The sequence below is a fragment of the Rhinatrema bivittatum genome, chromosome 3 (genome assembly GCF_901001135.1).
Source record: "Rhinatrema bivittatum chromosome 3, aRhiBiv1.1, whole genome shotgun sequence".
Classification (NCBI taxonomy): domain Eukaryota; kingdom Metazoa; phylum Chordata; class Amphibia; order Gymnophiona; family Rhinatrematidae; genus Rhinatrema; species Rhinatrema bivittatum.
Window position 1 is genome coordinate 172,076,668 of NC_042617.1, and position 21,432 is coordinate 172,098,099.

Here is a 21,432-nt window from a genome sequence, read left to right on the forward strand (position 1 = left end):
CAGGCTCAATGAGATCGGGAGAGCAGGCACTCAACACGAAAAGATTAGTATTTAAAAAAAAAAAAAAAAAAGCTAGTACCTTACAAAGTAGCGATCTACCCTCCTATGAAGTGGCAGTTATAAAATCTCCACAGCTAAACATTGGACTAGTTTATTGTCCTCCAGGTATACTACAAAAAGATTGCCCACCACTGATTGAATTATTCGCTAAGCTGTTCTCTTCACCAGAATCTACCTTAATTACAGGAGATTTTTATCTCCATGTAGATAAAGCTCTGAGAATCACAGCATGTAAAACGTTTCTAGAGACAGTGGAAGCTTTGGGATGGTCCCAATTTGTATCCAAAGCTACCCATAAAGCTGAACATATTCTAGACCTAATATTTGCCAATACTGGGAACTGTCTAATCAATATGTCTCACACCATTTTATCCTGGTCTGATCCCTAGCTAATAAAGGTGAAAATAACCTTCCTCAACCCTATTCATATAAGTACAGATAATCATACTTTTACCTTCAGGAAAAAGATAAGACACAGAGGTACTTGCAGAAGCAATAGAAAAGGGACTCCTTGAGCTACATCAAACCAATGCCCCATCAACATTTGATTCCTGGGATCAGATTGTCAATGACATAGCTGAAAACCTTAGTCCTATCCAGACAATCTATTAACAAAAAGAGGGATACCTCTAAATATAAGAAGCCCTGGTACAATGATGAATTAAGACGCACTAAACAGAACCTTAGGAAAGTAGAGAAACAATGGCAGAAACGTCCATTCTCTGAATCCCTAGAAAAATATAAATCACTCCTAACAAAATACTGCACTCTAACCTATAAAGCAAAAAAAAAAAAAAAGATTACTATGCTAAACAGATTCATGGGATAATATTTAATTCTAAACTGCTCTTTGATTATAAACATTTAATTAAGGATCCATCATCCAACATCTCAAGAAACTATGACTTCACAAAAACCACTTGCAATGAATTTGCCAAATCCTTTTTAGATAAAATCAATGGGTTAAAAAATCAATACCCTATATGTTCTCCCACAAAAGTACCTGATGACTCACATAGACTGGTTAAGTGATCCATGTTTGACAGATTAACTAATTTTGAAATCAGTCAGATCATTGCTAAAATTAAATGTGCTTCTCACCCATGTGGTCCAATACCAGCCAATTCCCTGAAACACAGTGATATCACTCCGACAGTCACAACTTTAATTAATCTTTCTCTCTCAGAAGCAATTGTACCAAATGATTTGAAAGAAGCTGTGATAAAGCCGATTCTTAAAAATAAAACTGGAAGAATTGATGATTGGGACAACTATCAACCAATATCCAACTTGTCATTTCTATCTAAAATACTCAAAAAAGCAGTATTATCCCAACTTGTAAATCATTTGGACGTCCAAGATATTCTCTTCTCAAATCAGTTCAGATTTAGGAAACATCATTCAACTGAGACATTACTCCTCTCTTTAACAGACTCTGTTACGAGGATTTGATGCTGATGAATCCTATCTTCTCATTCTAATCGACTTAACAGCCACCTTTGATACTGTGGACCATACCCTCTTGTGCCAGCAATTGAACAACATTGAAATTGAAGGCACTGTTCTCAAATGGTTCTCTTCCTTTTTATCTAATAGAACATTCCAAGTGAAATTAGGCAATAACATATCTGATACTTTCCATATCAATACAGGTGTCCCTCAAGGCTCAGCACTCTCTGCAACACTATTCAATATTTATATGATCCCACTATGCAAACTACTTGTGGAGCTAGGGATTACATTCTTCCTGTATGCTGACAATACAGTGTTACATTTCTTTCTCCAAATCAGTAAAAAATACAGTATCCATACTTTCAACCTTTATGAAAGCAATACAGAAGAAACTAATACAACGTAAGCTAACATTAAACCCTAAAAAGACTGAAATAATCTGGTTAAGTAGAAACTCTTTGATAGCAAAACCGCTGGCTCTAGACCTAGGTAACTTCAAAATTACTTCCTCAAAATTACTATGAGATTTAGATATCCAGCTAAATGAGAACATTACTATGAAAAAGCACATCAACAAATTAATTAATACAGGTACACCAAGTTGCGAATATTACATTGGTTGACACCTCTATCTTTTGAAGACTTCAAAACTGTATTACAAACTCTAATTTTCTCAAACCTAGACTACTGTAACTCCTTATTTCTCGGTCTTCCCGCATGCCTCTTAAAACCATTACAAATACTGCAAAATGCCTCAGCAAGGCTCTTGCTAGGATCCAGGAAATTTGATCACATTACACCCTGGCTAATTTCTCTACACTGGCTGCCAGTACAATCCCGAATCTACTTTAACGTATTAATGCTAATATTCAAAATCATTCATACTATTTACATCGGTATAAGTGTGACATTACAACCATACACACCGCAGAGAGCAAAAAAATCCCAAAATAAAGGGCTACTGACCCAATAATATGGAGCACACACCTGACGCAAGTAAGAGATCATGTGTTTCCACAGCAGGCCCAAAACTTTGGAATTCCTTACCTGAAATGCTGTGTATGATAACAGACAGATTTAAAAGTGAACTAAAGACTTGGTTATTGAAAAATACATACAACCTAACTTAAAACATCAGAATGCAGAGAACTAAAATAAGGACAAGAGATACTAATTGATAAATGATAAATTAACGAGAGATTGTACGAAGTACATAATATGTGAAATGTATTTTATTATTGTACTTCATGTCTTGATCTTTAATATGTATTTGAGAATTCAGTTGATAGATGTTAAGGTCTGTTTATGAATACTTCCTATGTAATCCATCATTCTCTGCTGATTTATACATATGAATGTCATTATTGTAAACCATTGTTATCTTTACATGGAATGATGGTATATAAAATGTCTAAATAAAATAAATGTGACTCACTCTGAGTTTTAGGAGCAGCCGCCCTCAAGGAGCTCTTATAATCACATGTAGCAGACAAGATAACTAAGCTGGCTGCGTGCACCACACTGAATTCTCCCTTCTCCTATGCTTGCATATACAGTAGATGGGAGTTGATACATTGTATTGGGTTCATGTGTATGTCTGCTCATTCTCTCCTTTTTTAAATTAGGAAGAGAGCTAGATTGTGCTTTCTGTGTTTACCTAGCTTTCTGCTTTAAACCACATTAGTCCTCTTTTTGCACTGCCTGCTTTGTGGATGTTGGTGTGCCATGTAACATTTGTGTAAATGTAGGTGTAACTTGGCCTTAAAGGTTGGAAGACATTTGACTAGTGTTCTGTATTACACCCTGCTATACACTAGCTGGCTTATAAACTACAGAGTCTGTCAAGATGCATAACATGAGAGCCATGATGACTTCAGTGGCTCATCTCAGGGCCACTTCCATTGAAGACGTAAGCAAAGCTGCTACTTGGTTGTCAGTTCACTCCTTCATATCTCACTGCTGTCTAGATAACATTCCCAAAAAGACAGTACCTTTAGGACAAGCAATTTTGCATAGCTTAATCACCCAGTGTCCTGGGTAGTCTTTTAAAATAATGATTCCACATTGCAGCCCTCAGCTTCAATTCATGCCTGCTTGTCAACAAAGAAAGCAAGTTTGCTTCCTGTAAACAAGGTTCTCCATAGACAGCAAGATGAATCATCCATTCTTAATACCTACCTGCCTCCCTGGAGAGTTGTCTACCTTGCTAAAGCTCAGACTCTGGAAGAGACTGAGGGGGGGGGCTCATAAGGCAATGCATATGCACATGAATTCCCATGCATGCTCAGTAAGAGTTGGATGTGTGTCAGTTCTATCAGATGTCATCTCTGATTCATCATGCTGTCTTCAGAGAATCCTGTTTACAAGTAAGCAAACCTTTTTTTATGTGCAATTGAGAATTAAAAAAAGTTTGAATAATGTGGGCCATGATTATAAGCACGTAGCAAAAACTTTCATGAGCATTTTTAAGTCTCTTATGAGTCACTCCTATGAATGCTGTGGGTTCTTTTATTTTTCATTTATCAAAAACAAGATAATCTTGCATGGAAAAGAGTATCTAGAAACAGAAAAGAACACACACAAATAAAAAAAAAAAAAAGGCAATTGAACATATTGATACCAAAAACCAATTTACAATTCCAAGGAGAATAGTTTCCAAAACTCAGTAGGAGCTAATATAAAACAGATACAAATAAGGAAAGGCTGAGGCAGTAAACCTTATCACTATATAAAGATGGGTGAATATACTGCATAATCAACTTAAACTGCAAGAGTTGGAGGAGAAGCAGCAGCAGAGGGGCTTCAGGTCAGTCTCATCTTTGTATACAAAAAGCATGTAAGCTGAGAGGGAACAAAAGACACTTAAACTTGAAACTTAACGCATTTACAAGGATACTTTAACCAATGATTACCTGTAAGTTGTATTGCTTGGGGCCTCATTAAAATAAAATGCTTCCTTTTTTTTGTGTGGCCCTAGCTGCATCTGTAAAAATATGAATCTTACAAGGATGCACTTTATTTGAATTCTATCGAAAAAGTTTCAAAGCCCAATCTGGTTTCAAGACAGCCTTTACAATCAGAGTTGATAGAGTAATAGCCTGTCTCTCCATCAATGCATCTGTAACATCAAGGAAATCAAATATTGCTTGTGATGTACCATTTTTCCCATCTTTCTTAATAAATGGAGGAATATACTATGCCTTAGATGCACAGGCATTTTCAGGAATCTTCAATTTTTCTATAAAGTAACTTTTAAGTAATGCCAACAGTGAAGATTGTGCTAGCTTGGGAAAATTAACAAAATAAGTCAGGTTCAATAAGTTCCATTTTTATTTATTTTAAATTGCAGGTCCTGACAAATATTGCACAGTGTTTATCACTATTTGTCAGTTATATGTACATTGTATTTATGGTGATGCAAATTCTTTCTGATAAACAGTGATCAGCATCTCGGATAGTGAAGAGATTGCCAGTGCACATTCAGAAAATAGACTTGAAGAGGGGAATGATGGAAATCTAAATGAAGATCAAGACCTTGAAGAAGACGTATTGGAAGAAAAGATCCCATCCATTTTGGACCAAAATGCTGTTTCCATTGGTCTTGCAAAGACTCCAGAACTTCATGTAAGGACATTTTTTCTGTTTTTGTTTTGCACCTGCCCAATATCCTTGTTCTCACCTTTAGATTTTGAGAAGGTTCATAAAACTAGTTTTAGCCATTTAGATAAATTTATTGTTGCTTTTGCTAAATGTCTAATAGTCATTACCGTTTTTATTGTTGTAGCTGGTGTGCAGTTCTATGAAGATGACAGTTGATTGAATTGTTTCAATAGCTCATTGAACTAAGTTCTGTTGCACATCTGAAGCTGCATTAGATATTGGATGAACATAACATGTTTTGTTTTGTTTTTTTATTTGAGAAATTCTCTCACAATCCAAAGTTCTTAGCACAAGAAAAACAAGGCTGGCATTTAAGCATGAAAATCATAAACAGATGTTATAAAATAATAAAGTAATTTTCCTAGCGTGTAGCAGATGGACTCAGGACCAATGGGTATAGTGTACTCCTGTTAGCAGTTGGAGACGGATCAGATTTCAATCTGACGTTAGCCCCTAGTACATATACCCCTGCAGGAAGTGCAGCTCCTCAGTATTTTCCGTCTCCATAGCAGTTAAGGACTATCTGCACGCTCTCAGAGCGTTAGACCAAAATTTAAGAAAATTAAAGAAATTTAAAGAAGAAACCCACCTGAAGACGTGCCCCGCACTCCTGCGGTGATACCCTCGGGTCCCTCCCCCAGTTGAGATTCCCGAGGTGATTTCCGTGGTCCCTCGGAGGTGAGCCTTGGTCCGGTGGCCGATTCGCGGCAGGGACCTAGCCCCCGAACCCTCGGGCACGGCGTAGAGGCAGCCTCGGTCCGGCGGCCGAATTGCAGCGAGGACTTTGATCTCGGGCGTGGCTGAGAGACAGCGGGTGCACCCCCTCTAGCGCGGCGGTGAAGGTATTTGCCCTCTCCCCCCGCAGCCGGAGACCGCCCGGAGCGAATCTGGGAAGCGCCGAAGACAAGGTAAGGTGGAAATCTTCTACTTAATCCGGTCTCCGAAGATCAAGGGAGAGCACAGGTCGGCGATCGGAATCTGTGCCACCAGGTTGATCCGCCCTAGCAGGGCTAGGCCCCGGCTGTTCAGGGTCTGCCCACGTGGAGACGCTCCGAGGAGGTCGCCATATTGCCCGCACGCTCGCCGTCGCCATCTTGGCCTTGTTCGCCACGCCACTCGCCGTCCGATCCGAGCGCACAAATTAAGCTAAGCACACAAAAATTATTTGTGCGCATAATCTTAGGCGCACATAAAACATTACGCGCATAAGTTACGTGCACATTTCAAGGCGCTCATCTACGGCTAGACGCACATCTGCGCGCACATATCAGACGCAATGGAGCGCATAAGAACATACGCGCCCACAGAAATGGCACCTCCAGAAATAGGAATAAAAGCTCAAGGCCTCTGCCCAGCATGCCACATCAGAGCCGCACAGAGCGAGGAAGCCGACGCCCTATGCGCACACTGTGAGGAGGCCCTGGGTGATCCAGGTCAGGGCCAGTCCCGCCCAGTGCTAGCTCCTCAGGGGGAACCCCGGACCTAGCAGGCCCCAGTGAGCCCACCCCACAAACGGGGTCCCCCAGGGAACCAGCGCCCCTCAACTTAGACCCAGCGTCGATCTCTTGGGTAGAGTTGTTTAAGGGGATTCACGTCTTTGTCAAGATGCAAACTGAACCCCGGGCGGACCAGCCATATGCACCTCCGGAAGACCCTCACGCCCCAGGACCCTCGAGGCCTAGGCACAGGCTCCCACCACCCAGAAGCCCCACCTACGGGGACACGGACTTCTCCGAAGAGGAAGTCGAGCCCCTCGAGGAGGGGGAACTTCCCTCGGGGACAGAGCCACACCCCGAACCATGAGACGCTTCTTCTCAAAGGATGAGCTCCCGGACCTTGTATCCCAATGCCTATTGGAACTTGCTATACCGAGCCAAGGCACCTCGGGGGAACCTAGAATGAACCCCCTGCTGGAGGGCCTGCGACAGACATCTCGCCATTTTCCTCTCTTACAGGCGGCACAACAGCTAATTGACCTGGAGTGGAATGCGCCGGAGTCCTCATTCAGAGGGGGCCGAGCCTTATCGGCCATGTACCCCCTGGACCCAGCGACCAAGGAGCTTCTGGCGTGCCCTAGAGTGGACGCCATAGTCTGCGCGGTCAGTAAGCGCACTACCATCCCAGTGGAGGGAGGAGTGACGCTCAAGGATGCACACGACCGACGCCTGGAAGCCATACTGAAACAATCATTTGAGGTGGCAGCCATGTCCCTGCAGATTGCGGCCTGCTGCACCGTGGTGACACGTTCCTGTTTATCCCAAGCCAGGAACAACACCCCGGGAGAAGACATCTACTCAGCACTATCATTCCTCACTGATGCGGCCTCCGATTTAGTGCGCACAGCAGCCAGAGGAGTGTCGTCCACAGTGGCAGCCAGGAGACAACTCTGGCTTCGAAATTGGTCTGCTGACGCCTCCTCCAAGATACGCCTCATGAGAATGCCTTCAAAGGATCCCTCCTCTTCGGCAGCGAACTAGAGAAACTGGCCAACAAATGGGGCGACTCCCCATTACCTCGCCTGCCGGAGGACAAGGCAAAGAGAAACCAGCGTCCCTTCCCCAGGTCCACCAGAGGCAGAAGCTCACAGCGCTTCAACCCTTACAAGAACAACTATCAAGCACCCCGCCCTATGGGCAGGCAACAGTCCTTTCGGAACAAGCACAACAAGAGGGGAACCAGCTCAGGTCCAGGCCCCAGCCGCACCCTACAATGAGATTCAGCCGACCCATCCAAGGGAAGAAGCCATAGGGGGCAGGCTAACCCTATTCTACCGCAGATGGTTTGAGATAACTTCGGACAAGTGGGTCCTAGCCATCATCCGGGAGGGGTACTACCTGGACTTCTTTCGAACCCCTCCGGACAAGTTTGTGGAATCTCCCTGCCACGACCCCCGCAAGAGGGCGGCGGTGGAAGCTACACTGACCAGACTGCTGGCCCTCAAGGCCATAACACCGGTACCCACACGGGAAATAAATACTGGACATTACTCCATTTACTTTATTGTTCCCAAGAAAGAGGGTACATTCAGGCCCATCCTGGACCTCAAGTCGGTCAACCAACACCTAAGGATCCCATGCTTCTGCATGGAAACCTTACGTTCGGTCATACGTGCAATACAACCAGGAGAGTTCCTCACATCCCTGGACCTGTCTGAGGCCTACTTACACATCCCAATTCATCAGGAACACCAGCGCTACCTACGCTTCAAGGTCCTGAATCAACACTACCAGTTCCGGGCACTACCCTTCAGGTTAGCCACTGCCCCCCGGACGTTCAGCAAGGTAATCGTAGTGGTGGCGGCAACACTCAGGAAGGAAGGAATCCTCGTTCATCCCTACCTGGACGATTGGCTAATCAGAGCAAAATCACCGGAAGAAAGCCACCAAGCAACCAGCAGAGTCATAACTCTACTAGAAAGCCTAGGATGGGTAGTCAACACAAACAAGAGCTCCCTTCAGCCCTCACAGTCGCTGGAATACCTAGGAGTCCGATTTGACACCAAGGAAGACAAGGTCAGCCTGACCCACACGAGGAGATCAAAGCTGTGGAACCGGCTCCAGACCTTACTGAGCGCCTCCCGTCCCACAGCATGGGATTACCTGCAAGTCCTCGGTCTAATGGCATCCACACTGGAAGTGGTGCCATGGGCACGAGCCCACATGAGGCCCCTGCAACGCTCACTTCTATCACGGTGGAGTCCACGATCCCAGAACTACACTGTACGCCTACCACTACCGGCCACAGTCCAGACCCAGCTACAGTGGTGGCTACAGACCAGCCACATGAGCCGGGGATCAAGACTATCCTCCCCAACCTGGACCCTGCTCACCACAGATGCCAGTCTACACGGGTGGTGAGCACACTGCAAAGAACTAACCGCCCAAGGGCGGTGGAACGAAGAAGAGGCGGGGTGGAACATTAACCGCCTAGAAGCACGGGCGGTAAGATTAGCCTGCCTGCGGTTCGCCCACAGACTTCGAGACAAAGCGGTCAGAGTGATGTCAGACAACACCACGACGATGGCCTACATCAACCGGCAGGGCGGAACCAGAAGCCAATAGGTCTCCTTAGAAATAGATCCTCTGATGGCCTGGGCGGAAGCAAATCTCCAGGACATCTCCGCCGTCCACATCGCCGGGAAGGACAACACTACGGCAGACTTCCTCAGCAGGGAAAGTCTAAACCCAGGAGAATGGAAGCTGTCACCCACAGCCTTCAAGATGATAGTGAATCGGTGGGGGACTCCAGACATGGATCTTCTAGCGAACAGATCCAACGCTCAAGTACCCAGATACTTCAGCCACAGGCAAGATCCACAGTCCCAGGGGATCGACGCCCTGCTACAGGCCTGGCCACCGGGGACCCTGCTATACTCCTTTCCACCGTGGCCCTTGCTAGGCGCAATCATTCACAAGATTCAGCGGCACAGGGGGCTAGTTCTTCTGGTGGCCCCGGTCTGGCCAAGAAGACCCTGGTACGCAGACATGAGAAGACTACTGGCAGGGAATCCCCTACCCCTACCTCCACACAGAGACCTGCTACAACAAGGTCCCATCCTCCACGAGGATCCAGCTCAATTCTCTCTTACGGTCTGGCCATTGAGAGGGTCCTCCTGAGAAAGAGGGGATATTCGGAGGCGGTAATAGATACTCTCCTCCGAGCACGCAAGTTCTCCACATCTCTAACATACATAAGGATCTGGAGAGTCTTTGTGGCCTGGTGCGAAGACCACAATGTCAAACCACGCTCCTCTAAAGTTCCCGTGATCCTGGAATTCTTACAGAATGGACTACAGAAGGGTTTGTCCCTCAACTCCATCAATGTACAGGTGGCCGCATTGTCATGCTACGGCTCCAGGAGCGAGGAAGACAGCATAGCCTTGCACCCAGATGTATCACGCTTCCTGAAAGGAGTCAAACACATTCGCCCACCACTAAAGTGGCCAGTGCCCCTGTGGAACCTCAACCTCGTCTTGGAATTCCTAGCGGGATCCGCCTTCAGACCCCTCCGAGGCCTGTCTCTCCGTCTGTTAACCTTGAAGACGGTGTTCTTGCTGGCCGTGTGCTCGGCTCGCCGCATCTCAGAGCTACAGGCACTGTCCTGCCGTGAGCCATTCCTCAGACTCACCCCGGGGACCATTTAGCTGCGTACGGTTCCCTCCTTCCTTCCCAAAGTGGTCTCACACTTCCACCTTAACCAAACCATCTCACTACCTACGATGGATGGCTTGAAGAAGTCAGAAGAAGCTCGTAGTCTGTGCCATCTCGACATCGGCAGACTCCTATCCAGATATCTGGAGATGTCGGAACCAGTACAAAAGACAGACCACCTTTTCGTTCTTCACAGCAGGAAGAGGCAAGGGGAAGCGGCCTCGCGGGCAACCATTGCCCGCTGGATCAAGGAAGTCATCAAGGCGGCCTACGTAGAAGCGGGAAAACCACCACCTCTACAGGTCAAGGCCCATTCTACCAGAGCCCAGGCGGTTTCCTGGGCAGAAACTAGAATGCTGTCACCGGCCGAGATCTGCAGGGCGGCAACGTGGTCCTCCATCCATACCTTCTCCAGATTCTACCATCTGGATGTACAGGCTCAGGAGGACACACATTTGCAAGGGCAATCCTAAGTGGACCACGGGCAGCCTCCCACCCAGTTCGGAAGTAGCTTTTATACTTCCCATTGGTCCTGAGTCCATCTGCTACACGCTAAGAAATGGAGAAATTATTTACCTGATAATTTCGTTTTCCTTAGTGTAGACAGATGGACTCAGCAGCCCACCTCGGCTGCCGTTATACATGGTCCTTCAACGAATCAAGGGTAAGCCATGCTTTCATTCACCTAGGGCATCCACCCTGCCGGGTGTCGACGCTTTCCGGTTGAGCACACTGGCGGTCTCCAGCTATAGTCAACCAACCAGTTCAAGTTAATCAAGTTTTTAACGTTCTAACAAAAGTTATCTAAGTTAACCATATTACGTTAATCAATTAGTCGATCACACATATATCCACAATGCTTTGCAAGGAAGAATACTGAGGAGCTGCACTTCCTGCAGGGGTATATGTACTAGGGGCTGACGTCAGATTGAAATCTGATCCGTCTCCAGCTGCTAACAGGAGTACACTATACCCATTGGTCCTGAGGCCATCTGTCTACACTAAGGAAAACAAAATTATCAGGTAAGTAATTTCTCCATTTTGTGTGATGTGTGGTAGCTCTAGAACTATGACTATCTGCCATTTAGCTTTGTTTTTCTGTGACCTTATGAGGTGTTTAATCAGAAAAAGAAGCGTTTGGAAAAAAATAATGTACTTTTTTTGCTTTGTGTAACATCTTTTAGAATCTTCTCTAAATGAGATCAATTTTTTTCAGCATTTTGTATGAAGTTTTAATACATTCATACCTAGGAACAATGTTTACACAAATGGGAACAAATTCAATCAATACAAAATTTACAAACAAGCCCATAATCCTTGGGTTAGAGCATTAGAAGAATAGTAATATGCAATTGTTAATGTTATAAACAGCAGTGAAGAAAAATCTAAATACAAAAGAGACTGCTAAAAGTGGATAAAAATAAAATATGGCACTGATGCAGTAAAACAACAAAAAAAAAAATGCAGCTGAACTAGTCCCAAAATATATTACACTTGGAGTTATCCAGTCATACTAATATAAAGTCCCTTAAATTAACTTAGATGCTTCCCTTAGCTAGATTTGGCAGTTTCTGAATTTCCTTATCCACTGTTCTATTAAATGTTAGTTCCCCTAAGGAAATCCAGACATGGATCCCAGATAGTATAGAACCAATGAATTTTATCTTTTAGATACCCCATTAATTTTTCTGTATTGACAGTTTCTCTGGCGACAAGCAGTTAAATAGCCACTCACATAGGTGCATAATTCTGACAGTGCTGACTGTAATGTGATTTCCAGAACTTTCTAGGAAAATCTGAAAGCTATACTAAACATGTGTGGTAGTTACCACACATCCACACGCATGCAGCATGCCTTAGGTTTTCAGCTTCTACAATAAGCATAAGATGTTTTTTGTTCACTCCACTTCTGTTTCATTTTGTTTTCTTCAGAGAGAATTGTTTGTTGTTTGTTTTCTTGAATTTCTCTTTCTTTACCTATATCTTACAGAGATTTCTTTGCTTCTGCCCTAAAGTTTAATTTGATGATTTATTAATTTGTAGATTCTTAGTTATTTTCATCATCTCGGGCCCATTTTTCACTAGTCTTCAGTCACCCCTTTTTTCTCTTCGGTCATCTTCCTGAAGGCTATTTTCTCTCTTGATTTTGGCTCGATTATTTATTTTTTTGTCAGTTTCTGACAAGATGACCAGAGGCTTCAAGAAGTGTCCAGGCTATAGTCAAAAGATATCTTATCACATACCAGCACAATACCTGAAACTGTGACATAGCTTCAAAAAAATCTAAAGGAGTTGGAACAGGCAAAAAATATTTGTTTATTGGGGTCCATATTCAGCTGTTGAGCGCTAAATAAGTTAGCCAGATACCCCTTTCCGGCTAATTTAACTGGGATATTCAGCAGCACAGCTATCTGAAAAGTTAGCCAGATATACTTATCTGGCTAACTTTAGACCTGCCTGTAGCACAACCAGAGTTAGCTGGTTAGATTCTCTGGCAAACTCCAAATATCGAAGTTAGTCGGTTCACCTAACCAGCTAGCACCACTCCTCCCTGGATCGCCCGCTTCCTGCCCAAGGAAAGCCCCTATCATATCAGGCTAAATTCTAGCTGGATAAAGAGTTGTCCGGCTAGAATTTAGCCAGATAAGTCACTGATCACAGCTAAGCCATTTAGATGGATCATTTTTCAGTTATCCGTCTGAATGGCTTTTGAATATATACCCAAATATTTATAACCCGCCTATTAGTAGTTCTTAGGCAAGGAACAAATGCATATAAATTAAAACACACACACATGAATTATATCATAAAAAACTAAAACCAGACAGTAAATTACATGCCACATTAAAAATTTCTACTCAGGGTCATATCTATACTGATTATTAAAGGCAACTCCAAATTCCATAGGCCTGTATAAATAGGAAACCTTTAACCCTTTTCCTAAAATATTTTATACATCCCTCAGATCAGATGTTTTCAGGTAAACAGTTCTAGAGTATGGGCCCTGCTACTGCAAACATTTATTCCCATGTTTCACATAGATGTAACTGGAATTTTAAGTAGATTTCTGCTTTGTGATCTTAATAGCAGCATGGAAACAAAGGGAGAGTATACAGTATAATACCTTGAAGATAAAAGATTCTTGATTCGCCAGATAACAGGGAGCCAGTGTAAAGACTGCAAAATTGGTGTCATATGCTGGAATTTTAAAGCTTGTAACTAGAATATGCATGGCTGTATTCTGAACTATATATAAAGATCACAGTATAGAAGCATGAAGATTCAAATAAACTGAATTGCAATAATCTAAACTATCAAACAATCTCCTGCATAAGCATTCAAAAATCATCCGGGATCAGGAGTAATCTTAATTGTCGTACTATACACAACATTAAAAAGGCATTTTGGACCAGTCTAGCAGCATGTGGCCATAACAATAATGCTGTATCACACAATCCCCAGGTTTCTCACTTGTGTAGCAACTGGAAATTGCTGGCCCTCAATTTCCATATTCTGAGGTACATTGCTTCTAGAATATCTAGCGATTAACAGTATTTGTCTTACTGATATTCAGTGCAAGCTTGTTTACCTGTAACCACTGCCTTACATCTTGAATCACCATCTTAACGTGACAATTAGCCTCTATAGAATCACCAATGAGAAGAGCAAATTGACTGTCAACATAAAGTTTATAATCTAAGGTCCATATCAGCTAGTAAGTGAGTATTGGTCTTAAATATATTTAAAAAAAAGACTGATAATGCTGAACATTGTGGGTCCCTGGTTATTCATGGAGACTGTGCTGAATAACAATTTTTTATTGTGAGATGAAAACAAATCTATAAGATAAGATTTAAACCAGCTGTGAATTTCCCACAAAGCCCCAATTCAGTTAACCTGGACAGCAAAATATCGTGGTTTAAAGTATTGAAAGCTGCTGAAATATCTAAAAAATAATAATAATAATAATAATAATAAAAAATAAAATAATTTAACTATGATCAAATTTACTTGGAAATTTATAAAGACTGGAGTAGTAAAGCTTTTGTATTATAGCCAGATCTCAAACAGCTTATAGTCACTTAAGCACCCATTTAGTTGCTTTCAAACCACTCCAACTACTTTAATCAGAAATAGGAATAAATTAGGTCTATAATTTGATTCTGGAAGTTTAAGTTGAGCCTTTTTAATAATGGCCTCATAGTAGCCACTTTTAGTTCAAGAAGAATAAAGTCTTCATTCAGAGATAAATTTACTATGATCACTGATAAATCCCCTGTTCTGTTCAAAATGGCCTTTAGTATTCTGTAGAGCATAAATAGAGTGGAAAGGAGAGATAAGAGCATAAGTTAATATACTGTGTCAGACCAAGGGCCCAGAAAGGCAAGAGGAATTTGAGTCATCTTATGAAATGGAGTATATTTTTTGAAGATAGTTTCCCCTGAAGCAGGACTGGGTGGTCCGAAATGCGATTGTGTCGGGACTGTGTTGAATATATTCAGATGAGTATTGCTCCGTTGGGTTACTGACTCTTTTGTCAGTAACCCAACGGAGCAATGTTTATCACATCTCCCAACGGAGATGTGATAAACATCTGAGTTTGTCAGCTTTCAGGAAGACTTTATATTTTAATATAGGAACAAGAAAATACAAAAAAATTTGAAGTTTGAAAATAAGAATAAAGTAAAGGGACCTATGACCAAATTATGAGTTTGATTGATATACAAACTCTATGAGCGTGGGTCCTACAAACAATAAGTGTGGTTGATCTTATATGTGGCTATATTATAAATAAGAAAATTGACCAGTGAAACCTATTCAGTTTTGTTTGTGTAAAAAATATACATAATCCCCATTAACTGCAGCAAGGCACCAAGCAGAGCCACGTACACTTTAATTAAAATGGCTGATAATACCGATCCTTGAGGTATTGCTATATATTTCTGTTTACTCTTACTATGAATTACAAACGCTCCCTCCTGATTACAAACGCTCCCTCCACTTATACAAGAGCATTACACTGAAAACCAAAAGAGACTACTATGCCCTTAAGATTCACCACCTCATCTCCGACTCTAAAGCTCTCTTCACCTTCGTTTCCAGTCTCACAAAAGCTATCACTCCAGATATCCCAACTGACTTATCACAGACTAAAGCAGATGAACTGGCCCTTCACTTCAGTAAAAAAAATCTCCGACCTCCTCAATCAGCTGACACCAAACACTTGCACATCCGATAGCACATATCTGCTCCCAAACAGACATTCAGCTCAACTCCTTCGAACTCATCACCATCTCAGAGATACAAGCGGTGCTGAAGAAAATGAAACCTTCTTCTCACCCTTTTGATCAAATACCCGCCAAAATGCTTCTTCTAATCCCCGATATTATTTCAACAACCCTAGCCGACATCATAAATTGTTCCCTGTCCCAGGGTATCTATCCAGACGACCTTAAAACAGCCTCAATCAAACCACTCCTAAAAAAACCGAACCTAAATGCCAGCGATCCTAACAACTTCCGCCTTATTTCCAACCTCCCATTTATAGCTAAAGTTATGGAAAAATTAGTGAACTCTCAATTGTCTAATTACCTAGAGGATCATAATATTCTGTCCCCAAACCAATATGGTTTTCGCAAAGCTGCAAGCACCGAAACACTACTACACTCCCTCATGGACTACCTCCTCTCCGGCATCGATAAAGGTCAAGCATTCTTATTAATCCTCCTTGACCTTTCGGCTGCCTTCGATACAGTCAACCACCTCCTCCTGCTAAAACAGCTGGCGAACATAGGAGTGACAGGCTCAGCACTGAATTGGTTTAAAACATTCCTGGAGAACAGAGGATATAAGGTAAAAATTCATAATAAAGAATCCCACTACTTTCCATCCTCCCTAGGGGTTCCTCAAGGTTCCTCTCTTTCACCCATGCTTTTTAATGTCTACCTGCTCACACTCTGCCAACTGCTCACGAAATTAAACTTGAAACACTTCCTCTTTGCAGACGATGTTCAGATTGTGATCCCTGTAAAAGAATCCATCACAAAAACATTAGAATACTGGGATAGTTGCCTAATAGAAATCAAACACCTCCTCACCAGCCTAAATTTAATACTTAATGCCTCAAAAACAGAATACCTGCTGATATCTCCAAAAAACAACAATACTACCTCAAAGCCACCAGCCCTCCTTCAAACCTCCCACGTAAGAGACATAGGAGCAATCCTAGACAACTGTCTCAACCTTAAATCATTCATCAATCAAACTACCAAAGGTTGCTTTCATAAATTACATATCCTTAAAAAAATAAAGCCACTCTTCCACACTCAGGACTTCAGAACAATTCTGCAAGCAACAATCTTCTCCAAGCTAGATTATTGCAACTCACTACTACTGGGCCTCCCAGCAGTAGTAACCAAACCTCTACAAATGGTACAGAATACAGCAGCCAGAATCCTCACAAACTCCAAGAGAATCGACCACATCTCCCCAATCCTCAAAGACCTTCACTGGCTACCAATTCACTACAGAATTATGTACAAATCCATCACCACCATCTACAAGGTCATCCACCAACATACCCAGCTTAACTTACAAATTCCCTTCAAAAAACACACGTCCACCAGACCCATCAGGGAATCCTACAAAGAATCGCTTCAGGTACCACACCCCAAAACTTACCAATACAAATCTCTGTGTCAGAGCGCTCTCAACAGCAGGCCCACCTTTATGGAACTCCATACCAACTGATCTGAGACAGGAACCATGCCTACTCACATTCAGGAAAAGGCTAAAAACTTGGCTTTTTAAAAAAGCCTTCCCAGGCCTCGATTAAGAACCTCACCAAACATCACAAACACTTTATCAAAAAAAAAAAAAAAAAGGATTCAAATAAGTATTCACTAAATTCACTGTCATCTCCATTACCGTTTTACTAATGTCATTTGATATACAATTGCACTCTATTGGAATCGATTGTGTTACCCTGTAAATATCATATAGGAATCGATTTTGCTATCTTGTAAATATGTTCCTTCTTTTCCTGATCCCAGTTATCATTACCCTGTTTTAATGTAACTGCCGACTTCCCTAACCATACTCTTGTTACTGTGGTTTGAGTTCTCTATACTTTACACACATTGTTAAATGTAAACCGGTTTGATGTGATTCTTGTCATGAAAGTCGGTATAGCAAAATAATAAATAAATAAATAAAATAAATGAATGACTGAGTGGAGAAATAGGAGGAAAACTGACACACAGTCCCTCCTATCCCAATGGAAGACAGTCTGGTTATGAGTTTTAAGAAATGTGTTATAGTTACTGAAGTCTTATCCTCTGCTTGCTTTTTCCAAATTTTTTTCATTACGTTTGCTTGCAATTCATAAGAATTTCTCCTCAGTACAAACACATATATTTCAGATATAAATGAAGAAGTTTCTTAGCCTTTAGACAGGTGGATCAGAACAAGATGGTTATCTACCTCTACCAGCAGATAGAGATGGAGCAGAGCTGACATCACAGCATAAATACCCCTGTAGTGACAGCCTGCCAGTATTCTCCATATCCAGCAGTTGGTGGACGTGCATCTCCCTACGGAAGATTGCTTAAAGTTTTCAGAAGAAAGAAAATTAATTTGCCTCGCTCTCCTGTGGTGATGTGATATATGGTCCTTCCCTCAGTTGAGAATTCCTGAGGTGATATATATTGGATTTTCCCTCAGATAAATGCCTTGGTCCGGTAATTGGTTTTCAGCCAGCGTAGACTTAGCTGTAAAAGACAGCTGAAAGGCTATTGGGTGCAGGAAGCAGAGTGTGGCGGAGATGCTATATGCCCTCTCCCCCCGCTTCACCTGCCGATGGAGGTGTGCACTCATTTGCAGTGGTGGTTAAAAGAGGATCATCTAAGAAAGGGGGTTTCCCTAAGCTCACCAGACTGGCTGGTACTCATTTATTTATTTATTTATTTATTTATTTAATTCTTTTATATACCGACCTTCATGACAGGTGTCATATCAAATCGGTTTACATGGAACAAAGGGGAAAAAAAAAACATTCTTATCAATCATTTAACAGTAAAATAATCAGAGGAGGTAAAAAAGTTACATATAACAAGGAGATCGAACTTGGGAATAGAAGAAAGAGAATGACAGAGGGATAACCATTGTGATAAAAAGGGTATCACTATGTAAGTTGTCCGGTAGGCTTGAGATGTGGAGTTCCGAAAGTGAATAGATTAAGGGAAAGCTTGGCTAAATAGCCAGGTTTTAAGTTTTTTTCGAAATGTTTGTAGGCAGGGTTCCTGTCTGAGGTCCGGAGGTAAATTGTTCCAAATAGAGGGACCTGCTATCGAGAATGCTCTTTCTTTGGTTGCGGTGTGGCGTGAAGTTTTGTTAGGAGGTACATGGAGAGATCCTTTGTATGATTCTCTGATGGGTCTGGATGAGGAATGAAGTTTGAGGGGGAATTGGAGGTCCAACGGGTGTTGTTTGTGGATCGTTTTGTGGATTATGGTAAGGGATTTGTGTAAGATTCGATAGTTTATTGGCAGCCAATGTAGGTTCTTTAAGATGGGGGAGATATGATCTCTGCGATTTGTATTGGACAAGACTCTAGCTGCTGCATTCTGGAGCATCTGCAATGGTTTTGTGGATGAGAGTGGAAGCCCCAGAAGAAGTGAGTTGCAGTAGTCAATCTTGGCAAAGAGTGTGGCTTGGAGGACAGTCCTGAAGTCATGGAAAAACAGGAGGGGTTTAAGCCTTTTTAGGACTTGCAGTTTGTAGAAGCCGTCCTTTGTTGTGTTGTTAATGGATTTTTTTAAATTTAAGCGATTGTCAAGGATTACTCCGAGGTCTCTAGCATGAGAGATTTGGGCTGTATGAGGAGGCTGAAGCGAGGAGTCAGGATGGTCGGTTGAAATGATGAGCAGTTCGGTTTTGGACTTATTTAGGACTAGATTCAAATTGTTGAGGAGTTGGTTAATGGATTGAAGGCAATTTTCCCAGTATAGGAGGATCTTTGATAGTGATTCTTTTATGGGGATTAAAATCTGTACATCGTCTGCATAGAGATAATATGTTAATCTTAGGTTAGTAAGCAGTTGACAGAGGGGGAGGAGGTAGATGTTAAAAAGGGTGGGGGATAAGGAGGATCCTTGAGGAACACCTACTGAAGATTTAATACTGGATGATTCTTTGTTGTTAATTTTGACATTGTAGGTTCTGTTGCTTAGGAATGAATTAAACCATCTGTGAACAGAGCCTGAAATACCAATGTCTGAGAGACGGCTTAGCAGAGTGGAATGATTCACCGTGTCAAATGCTGCCGAGATGTCAAGAAGAGCTAACAGAAAATCTTGACCTTTGTCTAGGCCTAAGATGATGTGATCCGTAAGGGAGAGGAGGAGGGTTTCTGTGCTGTAGGATTTGCGAAACCCGTATTGATTAGGATAGAGAATATTGTGATCGTCTAGGAAATCCGATAGTTGGGAATTGACCAATTTTTCAGTGATTTTTGCAACAAAAGGAAGGTTGGAGATTGGGCGGAAATTAGAGAGATCTTGTGTGTCTAAGTTGGGTTTCTTCAGAAGAGGTTTGAGTGATGCAGATTTTAGAGAGTCAGGATAAATTCCTTGAGATAAGGTACAGTTTATGATGTCTGCCAAGGGACTGGCTATGGTGTCAGGGATACGAAGGAGGAGTTTAGTAGGAATATTGTCTAAGGGATGGCTTGATGGTTTCAGTTTCTTTAGGAGGGATTCGATCTCCTTGGATGAGATGGGTTCAAAGGTATCAAATTTGGCTCCGATGATGGTCTGTTTTTCGGCAGTAGTTTGTTGTGTGGAGGTGTTAGGGGGGAGCAATGCTAAAGTGTTTGTTTTTTTTTTTTTGAAAGAAAAGAGCAAGTTCTTCTGCTTTGTTTTGTGCCTCATCCTCTGGTATAACCGGAGCATTAGTTTTCGTGAGTTGTGAGACGTATGTGAAGAGAGCCTTTGCGTCGAATTGGAATTCATGGATTCTGCTAGCGAAGAAGATTTTTTTTGATCGTAGTATGAGGTTTCTATATCGGTGGAGCTGGTCTTTGTAGATGGCTAAGGTAGAGGGGCTGGGTGCTTTGCGCCATTGGCGTTCCTTAAGTCTAAGGTCTTGTTTAGACTTTTTAAGATCTGGTGAAAACCAAGGTGGTTTTGCTTTCTGATCCGGGTTGATTGTTCTTACAACTGCTGGACATAGTTTATTGGCTATACCCTCCGTGATGTTCTGCCAAGAGAGTATAGCTGCATTGGGGTTGGTTGTGTCCAAGTTTGTGAATTCTTTAGAAAAGTGTTCAATAAGGGTATCAAAGGGCATGATTTCCGGAAGTGGATAGTAGAATGGGGTTGTGGTTGTTTAGAGCGTGTATTAATTGTCAGAGAGGTGGATATAAGAGCATGGTCTGACCATGGGACTGGGGTGCAGTCAGGGGGGGAAGAATATGAGATACCAGAGTTAATGAAGAGGAGGTCCAGTGTGTGTCCAGCTTTGTGAGTAGGTTTGTCTATGATTTGTTCAAAACTCATGGCTCTAAGGGTAGTAAGAAAGGCTTCGCAGTTGGCTGAGGGAGGAGTAGCATCTACATGGAGGTTAAAGTCTCCCAGTAACATAGCAGGGGAGTCCAAGTTTATATATTTTGTGATGGCTTCTGTGAGCGGAGAGAAGTTCGATTCCAGCAATCCGGGGGGAGCATAAACTAAAAGGATTTGGAGCTGGTTAGATTTGATAAAGCCTAGTTCCAATTTAGAGGTGGAACTCTTGATTGGGAGGTTAGAGAGGTTGAGGGGTTTTTTTGCTGTTAGCAGAAGACCACCTCCTCTTGACAGATGCGAGCCTCCAGGGTTGGGGGGCTCACTGTCAGGAGCTAACAGCACAGGGGCGCTGGACTCCAGAAGAGTCTCTCTGGAGTATCAATCAGCTGGAAGCCCATGCGGTCTGATTGGCATGCTTGTGGTTCAGAAACTGATTGCAGGGTAAAGTGGTCCAATGTTAATGTTGGACAATGCAACGACAGTGGCTTACACCAATCGGCATGGAGGAACCAAGAGCCAACAAGTATCACAGGAAATAGCCCAGCTTA

The 21,432-nt window shown here is 42.5% G+C and overlaps 1 protein-coding gene across 2 annotated transcripts in view; it reads left to right on the plus strand.

The window, feature by feature from the left end:
* AHCTF1 (AT-hook containing transcription factor 1) overlaps window positions 1–21,432 on the plus strand; it is a 564,884-nt gene that overhangs the window by 466,953 nt on the left and 76,499 nt on the right. For both annotated transcript variants that reach the window (XM_029593945.1, XM_029593946.1), the window contains exon 32: window positions 4,952–5,136. In XM_029593945.1, coding sequence (XP_029449805.1) covers window positions 4,952–5,136 — 185 coding nt within the window. The remainder of the gene's footprint in view (window positions 1–4,951; window positions 5,137–21,432) is intronic.